Raw genomic sequence first — 23,171 nt, 5'->3', positions numbered from 1 at the left:
GGAATTTTGAGGGTTGCAATATATCAACGGATATGCATCTACAAGCCGAAGATCCTCATAGTTGAAAAAATGGCCATCCCTCAAATTCCACTATTTAGGCCCCCAAACTCAGTTTTCCATAATTTTTGAACAATTTCCGTTTTTATTTTATTCTGTTTTAATGACAAAATATTCGTTTTCCTTACTTTCTGAAATTCCATTTCCTATTTAGAATATTATTTGTTAGAATTTATTGTCAATTTCAGTTTTTTAAATTTGGCCGTACCTGCCAAATTTAGCTTCACCCTTTATAAAGGGTTATTGTAAGCCTGTAGAGGCATCTTGATTTTTTTAGTAATAAAATACTTTGAGTTTCTCTTTATTTTTTTATTTCTTTGTGTGTCAATGTATAAGAATATGAATTTGTTGTCATGTATTTATATCAGTTGTTAGACTTCTCAATAGTATGCTCAGACGTAGTACTTTGGTCAGACTTCATAATAATGTTTTTAGACTTCACATTACTATAGTTTGACTTCTCATGGTACTACTTTGATGTATTATGGTCTGGCTTCGTAGTATTATGGTCGGACTTTGCAATACAATGGATAATCTACCCTAGCAACCGCCACTTCAACACTCTATATAAAAAGTGTAAACATATAACAAATTCTTATCAAATCTTCTTACTTTAAGAACATAAAATTCAATTACTTGTCAAAAATGTCTTTATCTAATTCTCCACCTAGGGGCTGGTCAAAAATCTCACATAAATTCAATCGTCTTTCCACCTCAACTAGGCATTTTAGAGCTTAGGGGATATCTGATGACATCAAGGAATTGATAACTGTTAAAGAAAAAGAAATTGTCTATAACCTATATGATATTCATGTAAGAAGGGATGGGATGGCTGCTTTGGAATATTAAATCAAAAGAAAAGATAAATGGATAAATTAATACACACAACAGGAAATCAAGAAAGCTAAACAATAGATAGAGGCCAAATGATCTCTTATATGGAAAGTGTCACACCCCTGAACCAGACGGCGGAAACGTCCGAGGGCTCACGTGACTTTAATTGAATATCATCACAATGAATATACATGAATCATAACATAAATGTCACCATGCATCAATATATTACAACTGGAATTGTTCACATCAAATACATTGTTTTAACATTACACATTCATAGCATAAATTGTTTGAGTACATTTAACAACATAACATCTAACATTACTTCTTATTACTCTTCCGCTTACCTATTACCTGAGAATACAAGTTATTTTGGAAAAACGTCAACATATGAAATGTTGGTGAGTTCATAAGCAATGTTGTGATAAAATGATTTGTGTAGTTTGTAAAACCCAGAAAATCCGATATTTTCTGAAAATACTATTGTTTATCAAAGTGTGAAGATCCATAAGTTGATGCATGAGTGATTTCTAAAACATATATATAAATGGTATTTTGTATTATAGTTATTAAATTTTGAACGAGTTGTATTGAATTAATTCCCCAGAAAACCCGATGTTTTCCGATGTTGAAATGTATTCGTGATTACTGATTTTTGTATTGTCTTAACGAATGAATATTGATTAATCCACATTGTATATCGTCCTAATTTTGTCTACTTTTATTTCTCGTAAGCCTTAACGAACGAAGAGAAGGGGAGCATTATGTCCCACTACTATTGTAAGTACCTTAGGCTGTCGTGGATGCGAAAGACACGATGGTCCAACTCGTATTTGATTATTGTGACCTTACTAGCTTTTCTAACGGGACACTTTGGCCCACTAGCACATAAAAGGTATTGAAAGTCATTTTATAAAATATTAGGTCATTGAAGGCCCAATAATATATAAGTGTTATCCCTTTGGGCCCACAGATCATGTTGGTGGGCTTGCAAGGCCCAACAAGTATGATTTGAAATTCATAAGCCCAAAGTTTGTATATTAACTCATTGTAGTCATCACGTATCTATTGAAGAGTTTTGATTTAACGATTGTTGTTTTATATTGATTCGAGACCGAATCAATTCGTTTATAACAATATTTGGTGTTGAATGTGTATTTGTTTTCCGTTTTTTCAGTAGTCGTGGACATTGTATTTTATCTTAATGGATTAATTTGTTTAAAAGTAGAATTTGACCTTTACTACCTTTTTTTATATAAAAATAACACTTTTAGTCCTTTATATAAAAGAATTTCATTTTAGTCCTTAAAACATTTTCTTGACACTTTTGTATCATAAACTTGTTGAAAAGATAGTTTTAACCCAAAATTTGTTTTGTTAACAGCTTTAATCCTTCTAGAATGGTATTTCTCGGTTAGAACCCCATTTTTCTTAACTTTTACAGTTTTGGCCCAAAATCTAAAAAGTTTACATTTTTGGTCTTTTTTGGAATTGAAAAGCATTTTTGACCTTTGAAATAGTTTTATTACACTTCTTATCTCCTAATTTGCAGAATGTTACATTTCAGCCCTTTTAAACTTCAAATTTCGCAATTATGGGCTTATTGGGCCGAAAAGCCCAAATTTAGCCCATCAAGCTAAAAATTTGCATTTCAAGTCCTTTGAAAATTCTAATCTTCAGAAAAATTATTATAGAAACTGTTTTGACCCTTTTGACCCTCAAGAAACTGTGACTTGACAGTTTTTAACCCAAGTTTTTGTATTTTTGACAATTTAAGCCCTAAAATGGGTTTTATGCTAGAATATGTTTCTCATAACCTTATAAGCTAATTTTCTTGACTTGATTAGTGTAAAATAACTTAGATTATGCTTGTTTCCTTTCTCATGTCATAGATCTCGAGTTAACATCTCTTTTGGTTATGTTTTTATCACAAAAACACATTAAATCACACACATACATGCATAAAATCACACATAGCATACATATACGCATAGATCTACACATTTTTTTGTATTCTCCCCCATAAAACATATGAAAACCAAAAAGATAGGGGTATGAAGCTCACCTTGAGTTGTGTTTTACGTTTTTGAAGAGAGAAGATGAGGAAATGTCGATCCTAGTAAGCTTTCTTGGAGGATCTCGAACTTAGATGCTTCTAAGGTGCAAGATCACAAGTTTGATTAGATTTAGAAGAGATTTTGATGAAATAAAGTAGCTAGATCATGGATTATCATCAACTTACCTTAGATGATGAATTACTTGATGAAAGCCTCTTGAACACAAGCAAATTTCGAGATTTTGGATGAAGAAGAAGGGATGAATCTTGAGTGATTTAGAGAGAGTTTTGTGAGGTGTGTGTGTTGTGTTCTCTTGCTCTCAGCCGAAGAAAAGAGAGAGATGGGAAGAGAGAAGATTGATGAGATGTTTACTTGGATGTATGGGAATTGCATGGAAAACCATTAAGTAAAAATGAGGTGGCACACTAAGAGTCAACTCTTCCTTCTTTGTGGGCTTGGGCCGAGAATGGAGAGGGAAAATAGAAGATGATTGGGCCTTGCATGCTTAAGCCCATATTATAGTTAAGTTAGATGATGCTTGAACCAATTAAATCAAAGTATAATTTTTATGATTCATTAGGGCTAAAATAAATTGGTTGTGACCCATTACGGCCCATTTAAGTTAACCTAGTATATTTTGGGCTCATAAGGCCCAAAAATATTAAGTTTCATGTATATGGATCCAACTAGGGCCCATTTGAGAGTTCTAGGTTCAAGATAGACAAATTGGAAACTTATTAGTCCATTAGGCCCAATAAGGAATTTCTAGTCCAATGTGGACTCAATTCGGAATTTCAAGGGTTTTCCAATTCTTTGTTGACCATTTGTAGTGCTAGAATGAAGTTTTTGATGAAGTTTTGTTGTTATAGAATAAGCATCATGCATGCTATCATGTTATTGATCCATAGTTGTTATAAGTGTTGTAGTTACAAGGCACCGAAATTTCTAGTTGTGACAGAAAGATCATTTGGCAATAGACGAGGCAAAGGAGATGAATGAGAAACAAACATGGATTAACATGTAGAAAAAAATCATATGATTTATCTACGGGCGATTGTAATGAAGATGACAAGTAGTATTGTGTGTTTTAAAAGCTTATGTTTTATTTCGTATACTATTAGGTAGTGTTTTATTTAGTAATATTTTGTAATTTATGTTTTTAATGTTTTAATGGTATGGTTTTTATTATCAATGAAAATATAAGCTTTATTTTTTTATCACCAAATAATGGATATGTGATTTAGCCAAGAACTGCATGGGTGGTAAGTGGCATAATTTCTGTGTAGGTTTTCACAACACAAAAGCATTACTTCTAACCCAAGGTTGAAAATGTCGTTAAAATTGTCTGAAATTCTTGCTAAACTAAGATGACCTTCAACCCAAAGTTATGTTCTCTTCTATGAAACCTAGGAAGGTTGTGTTGTTAGACTTCATAGTTTCTCAATTGTATTTTCTGATTAATGTTAGAAAATCTAAATTTTAGTTTCATTGGGTAGGGTGGTTGCAAATCCTTTCTAGGTAATTCATTCCTGGTAATTTTCTAGCTTTTTCTAGTTACTAATTTTATGTCGTTGTTCCAAAAAGAAATAAAAAAATTAAGACATCATACACAAAAAAACTTGACATCTTATTATTCCCATAATCAACCATCGTAAAGAAAAATCTCCCACTTCAAAACATATGGAAGACAATAACTAATGAGGTATTGGGACTCATATGATGATAGCATCGACAAGGAGAGAGTTGATATGATTTATAAGTTCTTCGCCAACGTGTGTGAAATGGTCTTTATTCTTGTACATAACATCCATTCCTCGTCCTAAATTGATAACCCGCCTAATTATAGGCATTTTAACATCTTTACACATGTTGGACTCTTTATTCATTTCTTTCCAAGCATCTTCAACTTTCTCATTGAATACACCATATACATGTTGCTCAGCCACATCAAATTGCTTCATGTAGCATTCGATGACAGAGGCAACATGATTTCTTTCTTGCTCGCCCTGCATTTTTTATCAAATGATTTGAAATAGCATATGTTATACTTAATTAACAAAGTATACATCCAAGATTAATGAATAACACATAAGCTTTTAATGATATAAGGGAGAGGTTAATGTTGGTTGTTATGCAATTACATATACATTACTTTGTAGCATAACAAAATTCATAGTTAGTTGTACCTTGTGGGTGACAATATCATCCATCAACCTACAAAGCCCACAACAAGCTTTGACAATAGGAGGATAGGTGAAAAGCCATTGGAATGTCTCCCCTGTTATTTCATCATCCATGGCAGCAAAACTTGATGCAAGAGCAAATATAAATCCGGTAGAGATATATGCAACTTCTCCGTGTTCCTCAATGGTTGGAATATACTTATCATGTGTCCATTGTGCTTCTCTCATGTAGCTTCTCATGTATTCTTTCATCTACTCAATCACATACAACCAAATCAACATGATTCAATAAATTTTAAAAACTCCAATAAAATAGCCTTAATGTTCTAAAACCCTATATAAAACAAAAGAATTCTATATTTTCTACATTAAAGAAAACCCCTATATAATAAATTGGATAGTCCATGATAAGCTTAAGTTGAAGAACTATGCATATTCATATTACTTTTATGAAAGATACTAATACAAAGAGGAAATCATGTTGAATCTTACCGACTCTTTGACATAATTAAGATGATTGACTTTTCCTTGTTTAGCCAAAGTTTCCTCCATTTCTTCAAAAAGATTCATGAGCATTTGGTATAGAAGTTTCATGTTTTCTGGAAGGTTGTCTGGACATTTAATCGACCACCTGTAGATAATTAAAAACAAAATGTAACTCAATATGTCTTTTTAAACTATAACTTCTTTTTTTTTTTCAAATTTATTTTACCTTTGGATTGCTTCTGTAAAAATCACAAGTTCTTCATATGTACCATAAGCATCATAGGTGTCATCTATAAGTGTTCCTATTGCTAAACCTCTAGCCACAAACATTCTACCTATAGAATATTGAGGATCAGAGTACACTGCTAATGCCCATAAGTAGCATTCAACCAATCTATCTCTTGCATAAGGTAGATTATTTGGGACATCGAAGCTTTTCCACCACCTATAGTTTTTAAAAATATACACATTTATAGTTAGTTAGTCTATATATTTGAGAGATATTTTGGATCCATAACAATACCTAAGGAGAAGGAAAGAGCTTAAATATATATATATATATATATATATATATATATATATATATATATATATATATATATGTATATATATACATACTTGGATATTTGGCACATCTCCTTTTTATGGAGAGATTGAAGCAGGTTAAACCCTAACTTTGCAAGTTTTAGCAACGAAACATTATGACAAGTTTGTCGTTCATAGAAAGGTATGTAACGTATTGCCTCGAGTCTCGGCAACCTTTTATTTAAAGGTTGCTTTAGTGCTTCATGTATTTCAGTAGAAACTAGGTTTAGATTGTTGCTTTTTGCCATGTCATCAAGACACTTTCTTGAAAAATCAAGAGCATCATCCAGTATGACCTCGCCGGGTATACTCATATACGAAGCCTCATACAAATCAAGTAAGCCTTGAAGGTCGTTTTTTAAGGGCTCGTGACTAAAACACCCCTCTTTATCCTTGTATGTGTTCAGATTATCTATTTCATTTCATATAAGGCATCATTAGTTATGTCAAAAATAAACGAGAAACACACACACAAAGAGAGTATAGTAATTACCACTTGAGATGAAAAAGCCTTGTTGTCGCATGAGTCGAAACCATAGGGAAGTACCCATACCATTCCAATTATCCCCATATGCATCATAGATTTGTTGCAAAGCTTGATTAATCTCCTTTTCAAAATAATATGCAATGCCAAGGCGTTGGATAGCATCGATCAGTTTTAACAAATTTAAATGCTCGATGGGATCATTCAAACTTGCCAATATTTCTTTCCTCACTTCTTCTTTCAACTCATCAACCACTTTTTCTATCTCGTCATTGTCTTCATGCTTCATTTACATATGAGACACGATTAAATTAATTGAAATTCCACACGAAGGAACATTAATTCTTCATAAAACGTCTACATAAATTATCTTATCTTATATAGAAGCATGAATATATAGATAATATAGAGATGCATCATGTTACGCTAGCTTGATAACATTTATTTCTAATACACACAAATGTTGTGTTTATGATAACTTGTAATACTTTGCATACCTCTTTATAGTCCAGAAACACATCTCCCCAAATGCTCGGTGGAAAATCAACGGTGGGTCGGATAACTTCCTCTTGTTGAACTGGCATGCTTTTTGCTTTATTACAGATTTGGTGATGCTTTAGCTAATTTGATGTATAGCTAAAAGGTATATATATATAGGTTGATGGATATATCCTCAGCATATCTTATGTGATAAAATGGGATATTAAATTAATGTGGCACATTGTTCAACTGTCTATACATAACATGCATTCCTCTGTATTAAACCTTGGGAATGAAAACCTTTAAAAAGTATATCATCTTTGCCTAATCCCATCTTTCAATGTAGACATGTTTTTGTCTACAATAATTAATTGGTATTACGAGTAAGAAAGTGAACATATATAGTTGGAGAGTATTTGAACATATATAGTTGGAGAGTATTGAGGAATTAAATATTTTCAAAAGCCGGTGAGTCAAAAAAATGGCTCTTATATTTATTATAAATTTTTATTTTTAAATAAAAATGTATAATAAAAAAATTGGTCCTGAGAAAATAAATTTTTATATGTTTATATTAGATGTTTTGAGCATTCAAATCTCTAATGTATCATCCAAGTCACCTTTTAGCACAAGAGGTTGCATACTTGATTCTTACCGAATAAACTTTGTTGCACCTATAGTAGAGACCTTGGTTTGCATAGAAGATTGAGTAAGAAAAACAAAGAAGCGGTTGCGGATGTGGACAACATCGAAGACATTTTTAAAGATGATGACATCGCTAAAGGCAATAAGTTTATTTTATTATTTAATAATAAAGTGGTGGTTATATATTCACTTTCACATTAAATTTTTTCCGGTATATATGAGGGTTGGAAGACACGGTAAACAACCGAAATGGAAATACTATAAAAGTTATTGGATAGTTAGATAGTATTAGTGTTTTTGTTTTTTGTTTTTGTTTTTTTTTTTTTTTTTTTTTTATTTTATTTAAAATGGTTATTGGTTTGTATTTTTTTTGTAAATGGTTATTGGTTTGTATGTGATATTCGTTTGGTTGGTATTTGATTCATGCTTAATGTTTTTCTGAACTTGAATTTTGGGTATAAGCTTGTGTGTTTAATGATATTATATATATGTAATGTAAATATTGTCTATTAGGATACAAATGAGTGAATGATTGCCGATTAATGTTTTTTTAACTTGAATTTTGGGTATATAAAATTAGAGCCTCTCCAAAGATATAATGCCAGGGCAAAAAGAAAAAATGAACCCCTAAAATTAAAAAAATTAAACAAACCGTTATAAAATTCATTATTAATATTAAAAAGAATAAATATTGCCACAACATTACAAAAACAATAAATTTAAAGAAAAAATTTTTTCCTAGCATTTTTAGATAAGTTTGTTTTTTTCTTTCTATATATATACCATATATTCTAGGAATTTTGGCCCCTTAGAGACATGATCCTACGACTGTCCAAGTTGCCCACCGTGTAGACCGGGCCTAATAAAATTATGTGTTTAAGTGAATTACGATAGAATTAATATTCAATATTTACAATTAATTTGGTAAAATGCATTTTAAAAACTTTAGTTGGATCATTTAAAATGTTTGAAACGTGGTAACACAATTTATAAATTAAAGTCATTTTTGTTTTCTGATTTGTTCATAGAAACAACTGGAACAATAATACTTAGAATTTTTTCTTCAAATTACCTCAGAAATATGAACATGTAAAAATTGGTATCTGTTAGAAAGTCACATTCCATTCCCTCAATCAATTTTTTTATCCCAAAATGTAAAGCAATATTCCATAAAAAATTGAAAAATAAATCCTATTTGTTTAAATACTTTCTAAATCACAAAGGACAACAGAACTAATAAGGCATAAAAACCTCTGTGAGCTAAAGTAGAAGAAATTTTATGAACTATGAGATAATGTAAAACCAAAGTCAAACAAATATAAGAACTTCACAAATAAACTACGTGTAAAGGAGATGCAAGTCTTCAAGAATACAAAAGACAAAGAGTTTAGTATCTAAAACACTACATTGATAATACAAAATTTAACAATTCATCAGACCATTATTCAAATACCCGTTATTAGGAAATAACAAAGAGGAAATAGAACTACCAATCATGAGTAGAAGAAAGATGTAAAGGAAAAAAATGGCCAGAATAGTCCATGAGGATTGGGTGAATAGTCAACGGATTAACAAAAAATATTTACATGGAAGAAAGGTTGAAAGAGGGAGAAAGTAACAATGAAGAGAGGTCTGGGAGAAGGTATCTATGAAGTTTCTCAACAAACGAAATAAAATAAAAAAAACCATCTCACTTTGGGGATTTGGAAATCCCTAAAAACGATTGTTCAAATATAAACGAACTTAAAGTAACCTAAAATTGGATAACAAGATTAATTAAAAAGAAACACACCTATAATCAATAAATAGTCAACGGATTAACCAAAAAAATTTACCTTTATCTATTAATCTGAAGAAATGGAACAAAAGATTGAGAAACAAATATAACGGGAAGCATTGAAAACAATAAAGACCGGATAATTTATTTCATCTATGTCCTAAATATTACAATAAGAGGACTAACCTTGATACTAAATATTACAATAAAAAAAAAGGTTCTAAATAATGTTAGTTGTGACTTGGTGATAATGTCAAATCTTAAATTTTTATGAGCCATGTGGTTTGTAAGGCATGATTAAAGTGATTATTTTGTACATCATGAATATTTGATATGTATTTTCTATTATTATTCATAAATATATACATATATGGCTAAATGAGACATTTTGTTAAAGCTTGACGTCAAATATAAACCTTGAAGTCATGACAAGCTTTTTAGAACCTTGCAAAAAACCAACCATCTTTCTAACACCCCGTTTAAGAGTTATGATATCTAACTCTCTCTGTTTTGGACGCTTTACAACTAGGGTTGGAACCTATTTTTATAGCCTAACCAGCCACCATTTGTACAACCATTATTAATTGTGTTCATCATAAAGGAGTAAGAAAATGCCATCATAGGTTCTCTTTTGTCAAATTAAGTGGTGGCTTTGATTTGGAGGCTGGAACAAAACAATTTCTTAATCGAAAACCCATATGCAAATTCTTGATTTAGTCATCACCAAACATTCTTCACCCCTCCAATCGACCACTAGACTCAATTTCACTTCAAAGACTAGAAGTATTCACCAAATTGCCCACACCACACAAAGCCATTCCGCTTAACAACGTTTACATTTTCATAGTGCGGTTTGCAGTTCATAATCACAAACATATAGTATGTCCAAAACTGCATTGTTCAATCTAAATCCTCTTCCCCCATATGGCTTTTATAACATTTTGTTGTGTACTTGTGTAATCAAACAATAAATCAAGAATAAAATTTTAATAGGAGAAACCAACAAGATGACCACAAATCTTATGCATCATTATTTCTTACCTATACAAAGAGAGAAATGAGATTACAACAATGGCAAAAGAAAACTAGAATGAAAAGTGAAATAGCAAGGCACTAGTGAAAGTCAACGTTGACCCAAGACTTTTACTCTTTTTCATATTTAGTCCCTTGACATCTAGCTATATCATTATATGACGCACACCATTTTTTAATATTACTACAATGCATACACAGATTCAACATGCAGAATGCAGATCATACGCCACAAGAAGGAGGATTTGTTCACTTAGACGGAAGTTAAGCTCTTCTTGGGCGAATCTGTAAGGATACGAACATGTTCTGGGGTCTTCTTCTTCCACCATAAGTAAAAAACAGAGCATGCTATGAAAATTCCGGCGACACCTCCGAGTGTTATTCCGACGATCCTTCCGACCTGCTTCTTATCATTGGAAGAACCACCACGGGAAGATACTAGTAAAACGAAACTAAGATTATACCACAAGAAATGAAGAAATTGGCATTTGAAACTATGAACCCTAAATGTCGATGTTTAAAACCCTAATGTTCGCCGGTGACCGGAAACTAACCTTGTGAAACATGTATAGCCGAGATCAAGGGGCCAAATGTGCTTTGAACCGGAATGCAACAAGTACCCTTTCCAGCCCACACCAGATGAACATCAATGATCGTGTTCGTCACGTTCGCTTCAAATGATCTCACCAACGCTTTATTTGATCCCTGTGCTTCGTTTCTTATGTTGAAATCTTGAAGAACCCTTTCTCCCTTTTCAATTTTGTTACATCAAAATTAGGTTAAACATGAACCACAATTACACTATCTGAATCTGATCCGAATCTGTAATCAATCGATGTACCTGGATGTAAACATCGAACAAGCGTCTTCCGAGGCCTTTCCATGATGATCTTGAATCATCATCCATTTGTATTTCAGAAAAATGGAGTTCGACATTGTATTTCGCGTTTCTCAATCCCAATCCGTAATACCTCAACGAATTTGGTGAGATTCTTGCTGTTTTATACAACTCGGAATCTAAAGTAGCTGTGATTTGAGAAGCTGTCTGTGTCGTGTATTGAGGTCCATTAGGGTTCGATATGAAACTCCCTGTGTTGCTTACTACCCATCTGTTGTTCGAACCTGTGTAGATTGATGAAGCTCCTAGGGTTTCTGAATCATCATCGAATGCAACACCATATGTAGATACCATTGAAGATCCACCACATTTTACAGCAAACGAATCTACAGCCATTCAAGTAAAGTCAAACATACTGATCGATATGAATTGATATGAATTCTTCAAATTCTGTGAGACTTTTTGATGTTCATGGAACTTACTGACTGGAACCTTTTCTGTGCACTGGTTATCAGTTACCAGGCAACGTGAGATCTCAGAGGTTTTCCTGCACTGACTCATAATCAGTTCTTGACAGAAAATATCTCAAGAAAATTGGATTAGATGAAGATGATGAAGAACACCATGAAATTTTACCCTTCTAGTAAGCCATCTCCATTTACCAAAGTTCCTACAGCATTCCTGTAGAAGAACTGTTACATTTTATGCAGTGTTTGAATGATTCTTACTTTTTAAAACGTTGTTGAAAGTTGAAACTCACATTGATCTTCCAATTTTGGTGAAATTAGCAGGCAAATTCCCAGTGATGGAATTGAAGGAGACATCTCTGTTGTAAGATTATAAAAAAAAATAAACACATGAATATCGAAGGGCAAAATAGTCAATTTACATGAAAACTTACAACGCCCGGAGCTGTGGAGTTATGATATTCAGTGGAATCACCCCATTTAAGTCATTGCTTCCAAGATACCTAAATTTTTTATAAAATTGTGTTTTAATTGAAGATTTGTAATCTTTTAAATTTAAAAAATAAAATAAAATAAAAAATCCAAATACTTACAAGAAATGCAAAGATTGTGAATCTTGTAAAGAGTCCGGGATGGCGCCTGTTAATTTGTTGAAGCTTAAGTCCCTTTTAACATATTAAGTCAAAAAGAAACAAGTTATATATCTATATCTATTAAGTCCATTAAGTAAAAAAGAAACAGGATCTTACAGGATTTGTAAGTTGGCGAAAGTGCCAATTTGTGAAGGAATTTCACCACCAACTCTTGAGCTTCTCAAGGAGCTATACACAAAGGTTGAGTTACATTAAATATTTCCAAAACTTTATAACTAATAAAGGGTAGTTTAGTCATTTAACTTAGAGACGTAAGAACTAATAATCTAAACAAAAGTAAATGAGAAGGTAGTGATTAGTGAAGTCGTACAGAATGGAAAGGCTTGTGAAGTTAACTAAGAAATCAAGTGTAGAATCTTCACCACCTAGATCACCGATTCTCCTAAAAAAAAAACAAAAGAAATGAACAAATAGATTAAACTAATTATATCATATAATCAATATTTATTCTCTAATTATTTCGAAAATTTTATAAAATTGCTAATGATCTTACAGATCTTCTAGTTTTGTCAAAGCTGCATAACTACTAGGAATTGGGCCTTCAAGAGATGTCCCTTCAAGTCTCCTAAAACACAAATGAGAATTTATTTACATGAACTAAATTTTAATAACCAAAAGATATATGATTTCTAGAAGTAATCTTGTTTACAATGTTTTTAGATTTGTAAAGGTTCCCAAAAACTCGGGAAGCTTTCCAGTAAAGCCATTGTCAGAAGCCCACCTGTCACACACAAAAAAAAAACCTTTCAAGATATGAAAATTTTTTTATAATAAAAAGTTAACAAATGTTTCTAGAATTAATTAATTACAGCGTATGAAGTGATTTCAAGTTTGAAAGTTCTTGAGGAAATGGTCCACTCACTCCACTGCTGTCTATGTACCTAATTCAACAATAACATAAATCAAACAAAGAAACTTGTAAGCAAAATTATATATATATATATATATATATATATATATATATATATATATATATATATATATATATATATATATATATATATATATATAGCTTACAAAGTTAGGGTATGTTTTCTAATGGGTAAAACACTAATCCGGATAGTTATACATTGTTATTAGTTTTTGAGTTAATCTTGATAGAATGACTTACAGTTGCTCTAAGGAGGTCAACTTTCCTAAATCAATAGGCAAAGGTCCATTGAAATTGTTTGAACTGAAGCTTCTGAATGAGAGAAAAAAAAATATATTATTATAAATAATAAGGGTGATTAATTAATATTTTATATCATTAAAATATAAATTAAAGATTTTTATACTAACAAAGATTTCAAATCCGTGAGATTCCCAAGCTCCATAGGCACGACACCGCTAAAATTATTGATACCAAGGCTCCTGATAATAAATATTAAATAATTAATAAAATGACATTTTATTATTATTGAATTCACAATTATAATAAGTTTGAGAGAATTTCAAAAGATACTAACAAATATTGCATTTTGAATAATATTCCAATTTCTTTAGGGATAGAGCCACTCAATACATTCTGTCCGAGGTTCCTGTAGCATAAATTATATCAATTTTAAGTTAAAAAGAAATACATTTCAGCAAAAATTTTAAAATTCAATTTTTTTTAATATTTCTTTATAAATAAGTTTATTGTTTTCTTACAAGTCCATAAGCTCAGTAAGTTGAAAAAGTTCTAGTGGGAGTTCACCAGATATATCTAAAGCATATAATTTCCTGCAAAAATAATTGAATTTAATGTAAACTTTCATTTTCTTTACAACTTGCAGCATTAATTTTGTATTTAATTTTAAAACATAAATATTAAAAAAAAAAAAAAAAAAGAATGAAGAACCGACAAGTGAGTTATATGGCAAATATTGTTAGAGCAATCACAAACAATTCGTGGGTTTGCATTTTCTGTAGCCCAAGATGCATCACGAGTGCAGGGGTCAATTGACAAGTTTACCCTTGAACTCAAACCCCAATAATCTATCACTTTCTTTATAGCAATCACTGCAAAAAGAACAATAAAGAAAAAAAGATCAAAACCTGTGTTATGATTATGAATCATGAATTTATGATTATGAAACACATACAAACCTTCATTGGATTCAGTCGTTATTTGAGCATCAACAAGTTTATGTATGGAGAAAACCAAGAAACAACATAAGCTTAGAATCCCCATAATTAGGCAATGAAAAAGCTTTACTTGATGTTTATATATTGTAAAGAGAAGTATAATGTTTAATGCATAAGGTACAACTGTGTGACCATAAAAGTCCATGGCTACAAACACTACTAGGTCAAGTGTACATCATCATCATCATCATCCTTTCTTTTTCTTTCTTTCTTTAATAATTCAGTCATGTTTCTTGATGGGAATGATATTAGTTAACATCAAGTGGGAAATATATGAAAAGAATTAAGGATGTGAACCTTTTGTTTGAATCTTGACTTTAATCTTGAAATTTTAAATTGAGTCTAGATTATACGGATTGCCGGCCTATGGAGAGAGTATAATACATGATTAGATTAGTAAAGGGTCGTGGTCAAAATTGTCTTTTGAGAATTTAAGAACAGAAATTAGGAAATGGGTGATTTTGTAAGTTTTGATTATAAGTGAACAAAAACTTGATGACATGGAAATCATGTTAGTGGACCAAAAGATTCAGATGATTGGGTGCTATCAAAAGCTACAAAAGTTACAGGAAATTCTCTTTGGGGGATAAAGAATTTGATTGGTAGAAGCGAAGAAGAAAGTCATGAAACAAAACTATGTTTATAGAAATGTAAAGGGGGAAAAAGGGGAAAATATAATACTAAAAGGGACATCAAATACATAATTCTCGTGTGGACCTCATTTCATATCTACCAAAATTTTGATTGTTTCATGAGATTTTGACCCCAGTTAGAGTCATTATTTTATTCATAAGTGTAACTAATGTTGAAATATTTATATTTATAGGTGGTCTTGTTACCATTTATTATTGTGAACCTTGTTAGGCTACACAGAGTACCACTGTACCAGTAATGTTGTGCGTGTTATGCCGAGATATCCTGTGCGGTTGGCGTAAACATCATCTTGGATGGGGCGTAGTCAGCATTGAGCATGGATGAATTTATGCTTGTTCACTCCACTCTGTTTTCTCTCTCTCTCTCTCTCTCTCTCTCTCTCTCTCTCTCTCCTTTTCCGACGTGGTGTGTTGAGACCCGCCCTTCTCCGGCAATGGTGTGGCTGATGGTGAGGTGGCCAGAGACCATGCCCTTCTCAAGCAAGCGTATTCCAAATAACTATTGTATAACTAATAATCTAATATATAAATTAATGACTCAATGAATCCTCTAATCTAAGTTATATATAATGTTATTTAATAGAAATAACATTGGGTGTGTCATAAGATCATGGGGGTATAAATTACTACCTTTACTCATTTATCTTTTTCTTGCTGAGCATGTCATGTTTCTTTCACCTTTCCAGAAAATATCAATTTATCACTCATTTTTTTTTTTAAATAGAGTATAAATATAATTTAATAATTATATAAAATTAATAAAAAAAACTATTTCATTGATTAAAAAAATACATAACCAGTACATAAAATTCAAATGAAACTAAAACATATTAAATAGTATGTCACGCCTCATCGTCCATCATATGATGTCTTGAATAATCTTCAAACACGTCCTCATCTGTATCATCACGTAAATTGTTGTACGGATTGTCGCCAACGAGATTTAGATGGGTATTGAAGGTTGTGATCCAACATGGTAATATATTTCCTTTCTGCTTGCCATGTATTTTGGCGTATCAATACCTACTCTTTAAAATATTACTAGATTGTTATTTTCATTGTAATGACAAATCGCTTTCTTTCATCTTCAAAAATCATATACGCAATATGATGCATGAATACACCACAATATGTATTCTTGTATGTTTATATGACCGTGCTGGAACTTTGAGTATCTGTCAACTTCCCTTAAGAGCACCAAAGACTCGTTTGACATCCTTCTTAGCTGATTCTTGGGCCGCCTTAAACATTAATCGTTTTTTGTTGTTTGGACATGAGAATAACTTCACAAATGCAACTAACTATAGATATATCTCATCAGTAAAGTAGTACCCACACTTGTATGATGTTTCATTCACTTGAAACGACACATCATACGATTTCTCATGATAGATATCATTGAATATCGACGATTGGTGTAGAACATTGATATCGTTGTTAGCACAGAAGCACCAAAAAATGCATGTCATATCCGAAGATCATGTGACGCTCCTGCTACCAAAATTATATTCAGTTGTTTTTTATCACCTCACATCAATTCACAACGCAACGAACTAGGGCACATTGCCTACCCTTAATGAATACAATCAATACTACCTAGCATTCTAGGGAACCTATGCTTGTTTTCATGTGTCGTATACAATTAGTGGAAGTCATTAATTGTAGGTTTGAGCAATACCAATCATGGTAGAGGATAATCACAACTTTAGCATTCTAGGGAACCAAGTAAAGACATTCTCATATCGTTCACTACAAGAAAAAGACCCTTTTATGATGCGTAAACCACGACACTCATTAATTTATGTTACGCAAACAAGAGTGACATTAAAAAAGTGTCATCTCTTTAAAAAATTTAAGGATATAGGTCGCACACTATTGCGTGCCCTTAAATTACTGTCTCATGTAAAAAAATTAAAAACACGGAGGGCACTTGTACGTCCTCTGTGACTGTTGTTTTATATTTTTTTAAGAAACACGCTCCTTAGAGGGAAAATGAAATCCCCAAATTTTTTCAACCCCCGCCTTCTTCTCCCTCGTCTCAATCGAAGCTACCAGTTGAACAACCCCTAATCGACACCTCCACCTTCTCGTCTCTCCTTCTCCACCAGGTTTTCTCTCATCTCTATCCTCCACCTTCTCGATTGCAAATGCGTCGTTCTATAATTCTCTTACCAAATGCGCATCCATTATCCTCAATTACAAAAGGCGTCCAAATCTAGGGCTTTTTTCATAAAATCTTATTCCACTTCACCTCACACTCACCTCTACGCAATCGACCGTCACCACCATTCCTACTATCCACCGCCTCCCTACCATCTCTTCCATCACCACCACTTTCATATGGAAAAACTTTCAAGAAGCCTCGCCGTCCATATGAAAGGAACGACTAGATACGAAGCTGAAATTAGTCGTAGAATACTGTCTGTGATGCAAGAGAGCTCTGGAGGGTTACCACCAAGTCAAACCATATTCACTCTTACACCTCTTTAATTTACATTTCAGGTCTCTCTCTCTCTCTCTCTCTCTCTCTCTCTCTACCCCCACCCATCTTCAAACCACCAGAGAACTGATTGCTGTGATCTGTGTTTCTTGTTGAACTTTGAGGTTTTTCTTCAATCGATTCACGCACTGATTTTTTTTAGTAATTAGGTTCTTGAACGAAATATTTCGATGTTGGATTCCGATATGTCGTCTCAAGGAGGCAGCGAATAATAAAACTTCAAACAAATTACTCGTGATCGTGAGTTTCTTTCCCTATATGTACGATATATGTGCTTTTAATTGTGCACTTGTCTTTTTCAACTTTAGTTGTGGTTGCTATCAAGTTGAATAAGTCGTGCAAAAGCCGCAATGTATGCTTTTTGTTTGAATTGATCATATATGGAACTTACGAAGTTGTGGTTTGAGTTTTCTTTCAATTCTTGATTGGTAAAAAATCTGTAAGGATGTAGGCTCACATAGAGGAAAACGTTCATGCTTATAAATCCTCCACAATGTTTCCTGTCGAGACTTGAAAACTAAGGAAATCGTTTGTAAATCTGATGTATTTTAAAAATAATTGAATTCACTATATCATGAGACTTATAGAGACCGAGTTCAGATGGTTATACTGGGAATTAGGAAAAGTAATGTTTGTTGTATGGGTTTTTACAGAACACCATTATGTGAAATTATGGGTCATCGTATATTTCCCTGTTTCCTGCTCTTTCATTTAATCAGTCAGAAACTCTTTTAGAGTTTAACCGGATGGGTCAATATGTTCAACTAAGAGTTGTTAAGAGAGAATTGTTTGGTATCGAATATATATATATATATATATATATATATATATATATATATATATATATATATATATATATATAACAATCAGATCCAGCCTTAGGTATTGATATTCTTTGCTAATTTTGTTACCTTATTTTTGGTTGTTAGTGTTTTAATCGAATGCTCATTCTTAAGCCTTGTCTAGTAAATAACAATAGTATGAAAACAACAGATGAAAAGGGTGACCCATCAGCTAAAAAAGATTCACATATGTTAGATGATTTGGACCTCCATGCACCTGATACTTTGGATTCAGTCTTAGGTATTTACATACATTGACAATTTTATCACCAGATTTTTGGTTGTTTGTATAGAAGATGACAACAATTTTCTATGCAAAGGTGATCCCTGAAGAAACCAACTATTCAATAAATAAAAAGTTAAATGCTGTGTAAGTTTTAGTTTCTGAAAAATGTGTAACAGAGTCACAGGCAAAAGATGAGATGGTTATTGGTACTGGTATTGGGAGTGATAATTCTTACAAGAGTGATTCAAATTCAGTTGGACATGAGATAATCAATTCAATGATGACATTACTGCTTCCCCTGCTTAAGACTTATTCAAGAAAGAAAAAGAAAGATGCTTATAAAATGTCTTAGAAGGAAAGAAAAGGAACTAATCAATGTCCGAAAGATGAACCTCCAGGTCAGCATTACATCTGCACAATTAAAATTTTAACCTACATGTAGTGTCAGTTTATCAAGGGTTTTTTTTTTTTTTTTTCATGAGGGGCTTGTTTTACTTATTAATTGGAAAATATGGAAAATAATTCAAATGAAATAGTGTAACAATTTTTCTTTCTTCATTGTATTTTCCATCTAGACCTGTATGCTTTTGTTGACCTTTATAATTTCATGCAGATTGCTTTTATAATTTGTGCTATTGAAATGAACTGGTTGTTGCTAATGAAGACATAGTTGTCCTATAATCCTTTCCAGGCCTTTTGATGTTAATGATGTCTAATTAATGATCACCATTTTCTTGATTTTCTGCCAATTGACTGCGTTCGCCTCTATATTTCTTATCTATTCTTTTGAGAAACTTAAATGAAGTCATATTTCATTCTGTGGTTCGTACAGGTAATCCAAGCATGGTACTGTCATTTGCTGGAAATAATGTCGACCTGAAAGACAAGAGCATAGTTACAACATAAGTATTTACCCTTTTCCTTTTTTTTTATTGCAGAATTTACCCCAAGAATTATTAATATTTGGAAAAAGAAAAGTTTATTTCTTTACTTATTTTTGTGTGTACGCTCAACAGAATTTACCCCACAGAGAATGGTCTTTTTTTCATGGAGACATCAGCTAAAATTGTTGTTGATGTTAATGATGCACTTCATGAAATTGGTAAGCTTTTACTACTTGCACATTTTAATTTTACTTCAAAAATATTTGGCTTTTATTTATAAAAAAGATGGTTGAACACACATTTGAGCTTAGAGATATGATGTTGAAAAGTGAAAAAGGTTATCAATCTGTTTGGAGTCTGTCTTGTCTACACATGGGGCAAGTGTATTGTATTGATTGCTTCTTTTTTTTTTTTACTTGAGGATCTCTAAACCCTTACACCTGAATATGCATATGATGAGTTAGAATTGTTGCATAAAAATGAAAATATAAAAAATAAATGGACTATATTACACCTATCTTCTAAATCATAGGAAATTCATCTTGGAGACCTGTTCTTAACCTCTAAGTGTCGTAATGGCAATTGCTTTTCTATTTCCTTTTTTTTTTTTTGAATTTTTCTTCTTAAACAATGAAAAAGATGATTAGACTATGACTTTTCTTTTACTTTTTGATTTTGTATTTCATCAATAATGAAAAAATAAATTAAAGAGCTATAACCGAAAATGCTACCAATTGTGATATCTGTTACATGTCGTTTTGTGTGAGCAATGGATAAAAAATTGGGTGTTTTCTAATATATATTGTGTGTGTAAAACTCAGTTTAATTTGTTGTGTTTTATGAGTTTTTATTTTAAAAGAATAAATAGACTATGACACCATAGTTTTTCTGATGGCAAAGTTCAAGTTAGTTTGTTGATGAAGTTTTTATAATTTGGAAGGCAAGTGTAATATGGACTATGACACCATAGTTTTTCTGATGGCAAAGTTCAACTTTGGACTTTAGAAAAAAAAATTCTATTTATTTATTTTAATATATAATTTGGAAGGCAAGTGTAATATGGTATATTCAGGCATATACATGTAACAATTATACAAAGTGATTTTTTTCTCATTATGATTTTACTTGATCTTTGTTTCTATCCTTGCTGGATTGGATGAAAAATTGGTCTACTACTTTGATTCCTTTGAGTAAGTTAGTAAGGGTAGTTTAGTCTTTTTCAGAGACTAATACTCATAATCCATTTGGGTATTTAAGTAATTTAGTTCTGGATTCATTTTTTCAGGCTGAACCAGAAACAAATGAAGTTTATGCACAAATAACACTCTTACCTGACACATATGTTTGTATATGGCCTGTAACTCGGTTTAGTTTGAACACAAAGTACAGCTACAAAAACAACCTATAATAATGACTTAGGGGTTGATTCTTTTTGACTTAGTGGTCTTAATGAATTAATCAGTTAATCTGAACAAACTATACATGGCATGGTTGTTCCTTTTTGACTTAATGTGAACAAAATGACTTAATGGGTCATCTTTTTGGACATGCTTGATGTCTACAAGTATGTTTAGTTTCAAATTCCAATGCCTTTTTTGTAATCAAATAGTTAAATCCCAATCCCAATCCAATATTTAATATTTTCATGGTGGTGGTGATTTGATGATTTTGCCCCTGTCTGAGCAGTTTTTGTCAACTGCCAAGCGATTGGCAAAACGTGTTGCAGCTCCTTTATGTGATAATTGTGAAATAAAATATTTCCATGCCTTTTATGGGAATGATAACTTTTATGACCTCTTTAGGCTTCAACAAGTAAGAATATTCAATACTCAATATATATATATATATATATATATATATATATATATATATATATATATATATATTAATTTTATTTTTTTTCCAGGTTTTATATGAAAGGCTTTCATCAGCAAAATTCAATTCAACATAGGCTAAAACAAAGTGGAGAAGCTCCAACAAAGACACTTCCTCTCAAGTCAAGGTCATTTTTTTCGAATTCTTTATTTTCACTTAAATTAAAATCTTAATTAAACAAAATATTTACAGATTTATGAGTGCTTTATATAACTTGCTTGATGGGAAGCTCCAACAAAGACACTTCCTCTCCAACACTCATGGATGATGGAAAGGGAGGTGTACTTGTAAGAGGTTTGGAGGAGGAGATAGTGTCAACTTGTTATATCAGGTAGCTAAACTTGATTGTGTGATTAACAAAATATTTATATAACAACTCTATCATGTAGCTAAATTTGATTGTATGATTAATAAAAGTTATTTTTGTTTTAGCTAATGCTCAAGTCATTACATGTCATCCATGCCCGGTGGACAGCAGCCCAGTACACCAGGTGGCAAACCAATGATATGGAGTATTAGCAATGTAGGAGTATCAGGTTAGATAGTTAGAAAAAACCTCTTAATAACAATATACAATTAGATCCCAATAATATCAATGTATTACAATTTTTTGACATGATGTTATTGGATGAAATTGATTGTTTTTGTATATATTTGTTTACATATTTTTGTATTATGTGGAAATGAGTATCATAAAGACGCGTCGTAAATGCATATAAAAAATGGTTACTAAAGTTTATGACACGTAAATGCGTGTCATCTTCATTTATGACAGGGGCTTCCTTGATACACATTGTGTGTCATAAACACGTGCGTCGTAATGTTACGACACACAAATGCGTGTTGTCTTCCTTTATGACAGGGCCTTCCTTGATACGCATTGCGTGTCATAAACGCGCGTCGTAAATGCGCGTTGTAAATGAGCGTCGTAAATGCGCGTTGTCTTCAGATGACGCGCAAAAGCCCGTTGTCTCTCTATGACATGGCCTTCCTTGACACGCATTTGCGCGTCGTCTCAGCGTTTTACGACGCGCAATGAGCATCATAAAAGGCTATTTTTCTAGTAGTGGTTCAATCTGACATCCTCAAATACTCATCCTATGAGTCCACACCCATGTCTAATGCTAATTGATGAATTATCAATGTATATTTTGAATTTAAGAGAAACCTTGCCTGCTTCTTGCATCCCATTTCAATTGAAAATATGAAAATCGATTCTTTATGTCATCAAATTTTTGTAGGAATAATTCTTTCGTTATCCGGAACCAACGTCTAAAATTTTCAACGTACATGACATCATCAGCAAAGTAGTATTGTACAAGATTATTGTGTCCAGCTACACGATTTCTCTATAATGAGTTAATGACTTTTTCTAGTTTTTGAACATGAACGATGGCTTTGTTTTCTTGTAAATAAGTGTGTTTTTTTGCATAATGTTCCCGATAAAGTATCGATTCTTGCAAATCTATGTCACACCCCCAAACCGAATTGGCAGAAACAT

The 23,171-nt window shown here is 32.1% G+C and overlaps 2 protein-coding genes across 2 annotated transcripts; both read right to left on the bottom strand.

Annotated features, from left to right (window-relative positions):
• Positions 1-4,604: 4,604 nt before the first annotated feature.
• On the bottom strand, positions 4,605-7,291 carry LOC145001301 (epi-cedrol synthase-like). The gene is made up of 7 exons (XM_078960673.1): positions 7,187-7,291; positions 6,699-6,972; positions 6,239-6,617; positions 5,847-6,065; positions 5,627-5,765; positions 5,138-5,386; positions 4,605-4,957 (listed from the first exon to the last, which is right to left on the bottom strand). The coding sequence occupies exons 1-7, from the start codon at positions 7,271-7,273 to the stop codon at positions 4,664-4,666; spliced, it is 1,641 nt and encodes a 546-aa protein (XP_078816799.1). The 5' UTR covers positions 7,274-7,291; the 3' UTR covers positions 4,605-4,663.
• Positions 7,292-10,599: 3,308 nt separating this feature from the next.
• LOC145001299 (uncharacterized) lies at positions 10,600-14,776 on the bottom strand. Its single transcript, XM_078960669.1, has 19 exons — positions 14,652-14,776; positions 14,408-14,564; positions 14,214-14,285; positions 14,030-14,101; positions 13,863-13,934; positions 13,693-13,764; positions 13,391-13,462; positions 13,231-13,302; positions 13,075-13,146; positions 12,892-12,963; positions 12,678-12,749; positions 12,522-12,593; positions 12,363-12,431; positions 12,222-12,287; positions 12,098-12,142; positions 11,944-12,008; positions 11,465-11,847; positions 11,178-11,373; positions 10,600-11,061 (listed from the first exon to the last, which is right to left on the bottom strand). Exons 1-19 carry the CDS (start codon positions 14,734-14,736, stop codon positions 10,877-10,879), a joined length of 1,971 nt encoding a protein of 656 aa, XP_078816795.1. The 5' UTR covers positions 14,737-14,776; the 3' UTR covers positions 10,600-10,876.
• Between the last annotated feature and the right edge of the window lie 8,395 nt (positions 14,777-23,171).

This window comes from Lactuca saligna, chromosome 6, assembly GCF_052625555.1.
Source record: "Lactuca saligna cultivar CGN05327 chromosome 6, ASM5262555v1, whole genome shotgun sequence".
In the NCBI taxonomy this organism is placed as follows: domain Eukaryota; kingdom Viridiplantae; phylum Streptophyta; class Magnoliopsida; order Asterales; family Asteraceae; genus Lactuca; species Lactuca saligna.
Note: the sequence above shows the minus strand (reverse complement) of the source record. Positions and strands in the feature narration are given on the sequence as shown.

Bases quoted from the DNA above. Each gene is read 5' to 3' on its own strand.
- LOC145001301 (XM_078960673.1), bottom strand. From the start codon at position 7,273: ATGCCAGTTCAACAAGAGGAAGTTATCCGACCCACCGTTGATTTTCCA. The intron at 6,973-7,186 runs GTATGCAAAGTA...ATGTAAATGAAG, and splicing joins TGTTTCTGGACTATAAAGAG to CATGAAGACAATGACGAGAT. The intron at 5,766-5,846 runs GTAAAATAAATT...AATTATCTACAG, and splicing joins TTTACAGAAGCAATCCAAAG to GTGGTCGATTAAATGTCCAG.
- LOC145001299 (XM_078960669.1), bottom strand. From the start codon at position 14,736: ATGGGGATTCTAAGCTTATGTTGTTTCTTGGTTTTCTCCATACATAAA. The intron at 13,463-13,692 runs GTAAGTCATTCT...TTGTTGAATTAG, and splicing joins TTGACCTCCTTAGAGCAACT to GTACATAGACAGCAGTGGAG. The intron at 13,303-13,390 runs GTAATTAATTAA...TGTGTGTGACAG, and splicing joins TTGAAATCACTTCATACGCT to GTGGGCTTCTGACAATGGCT.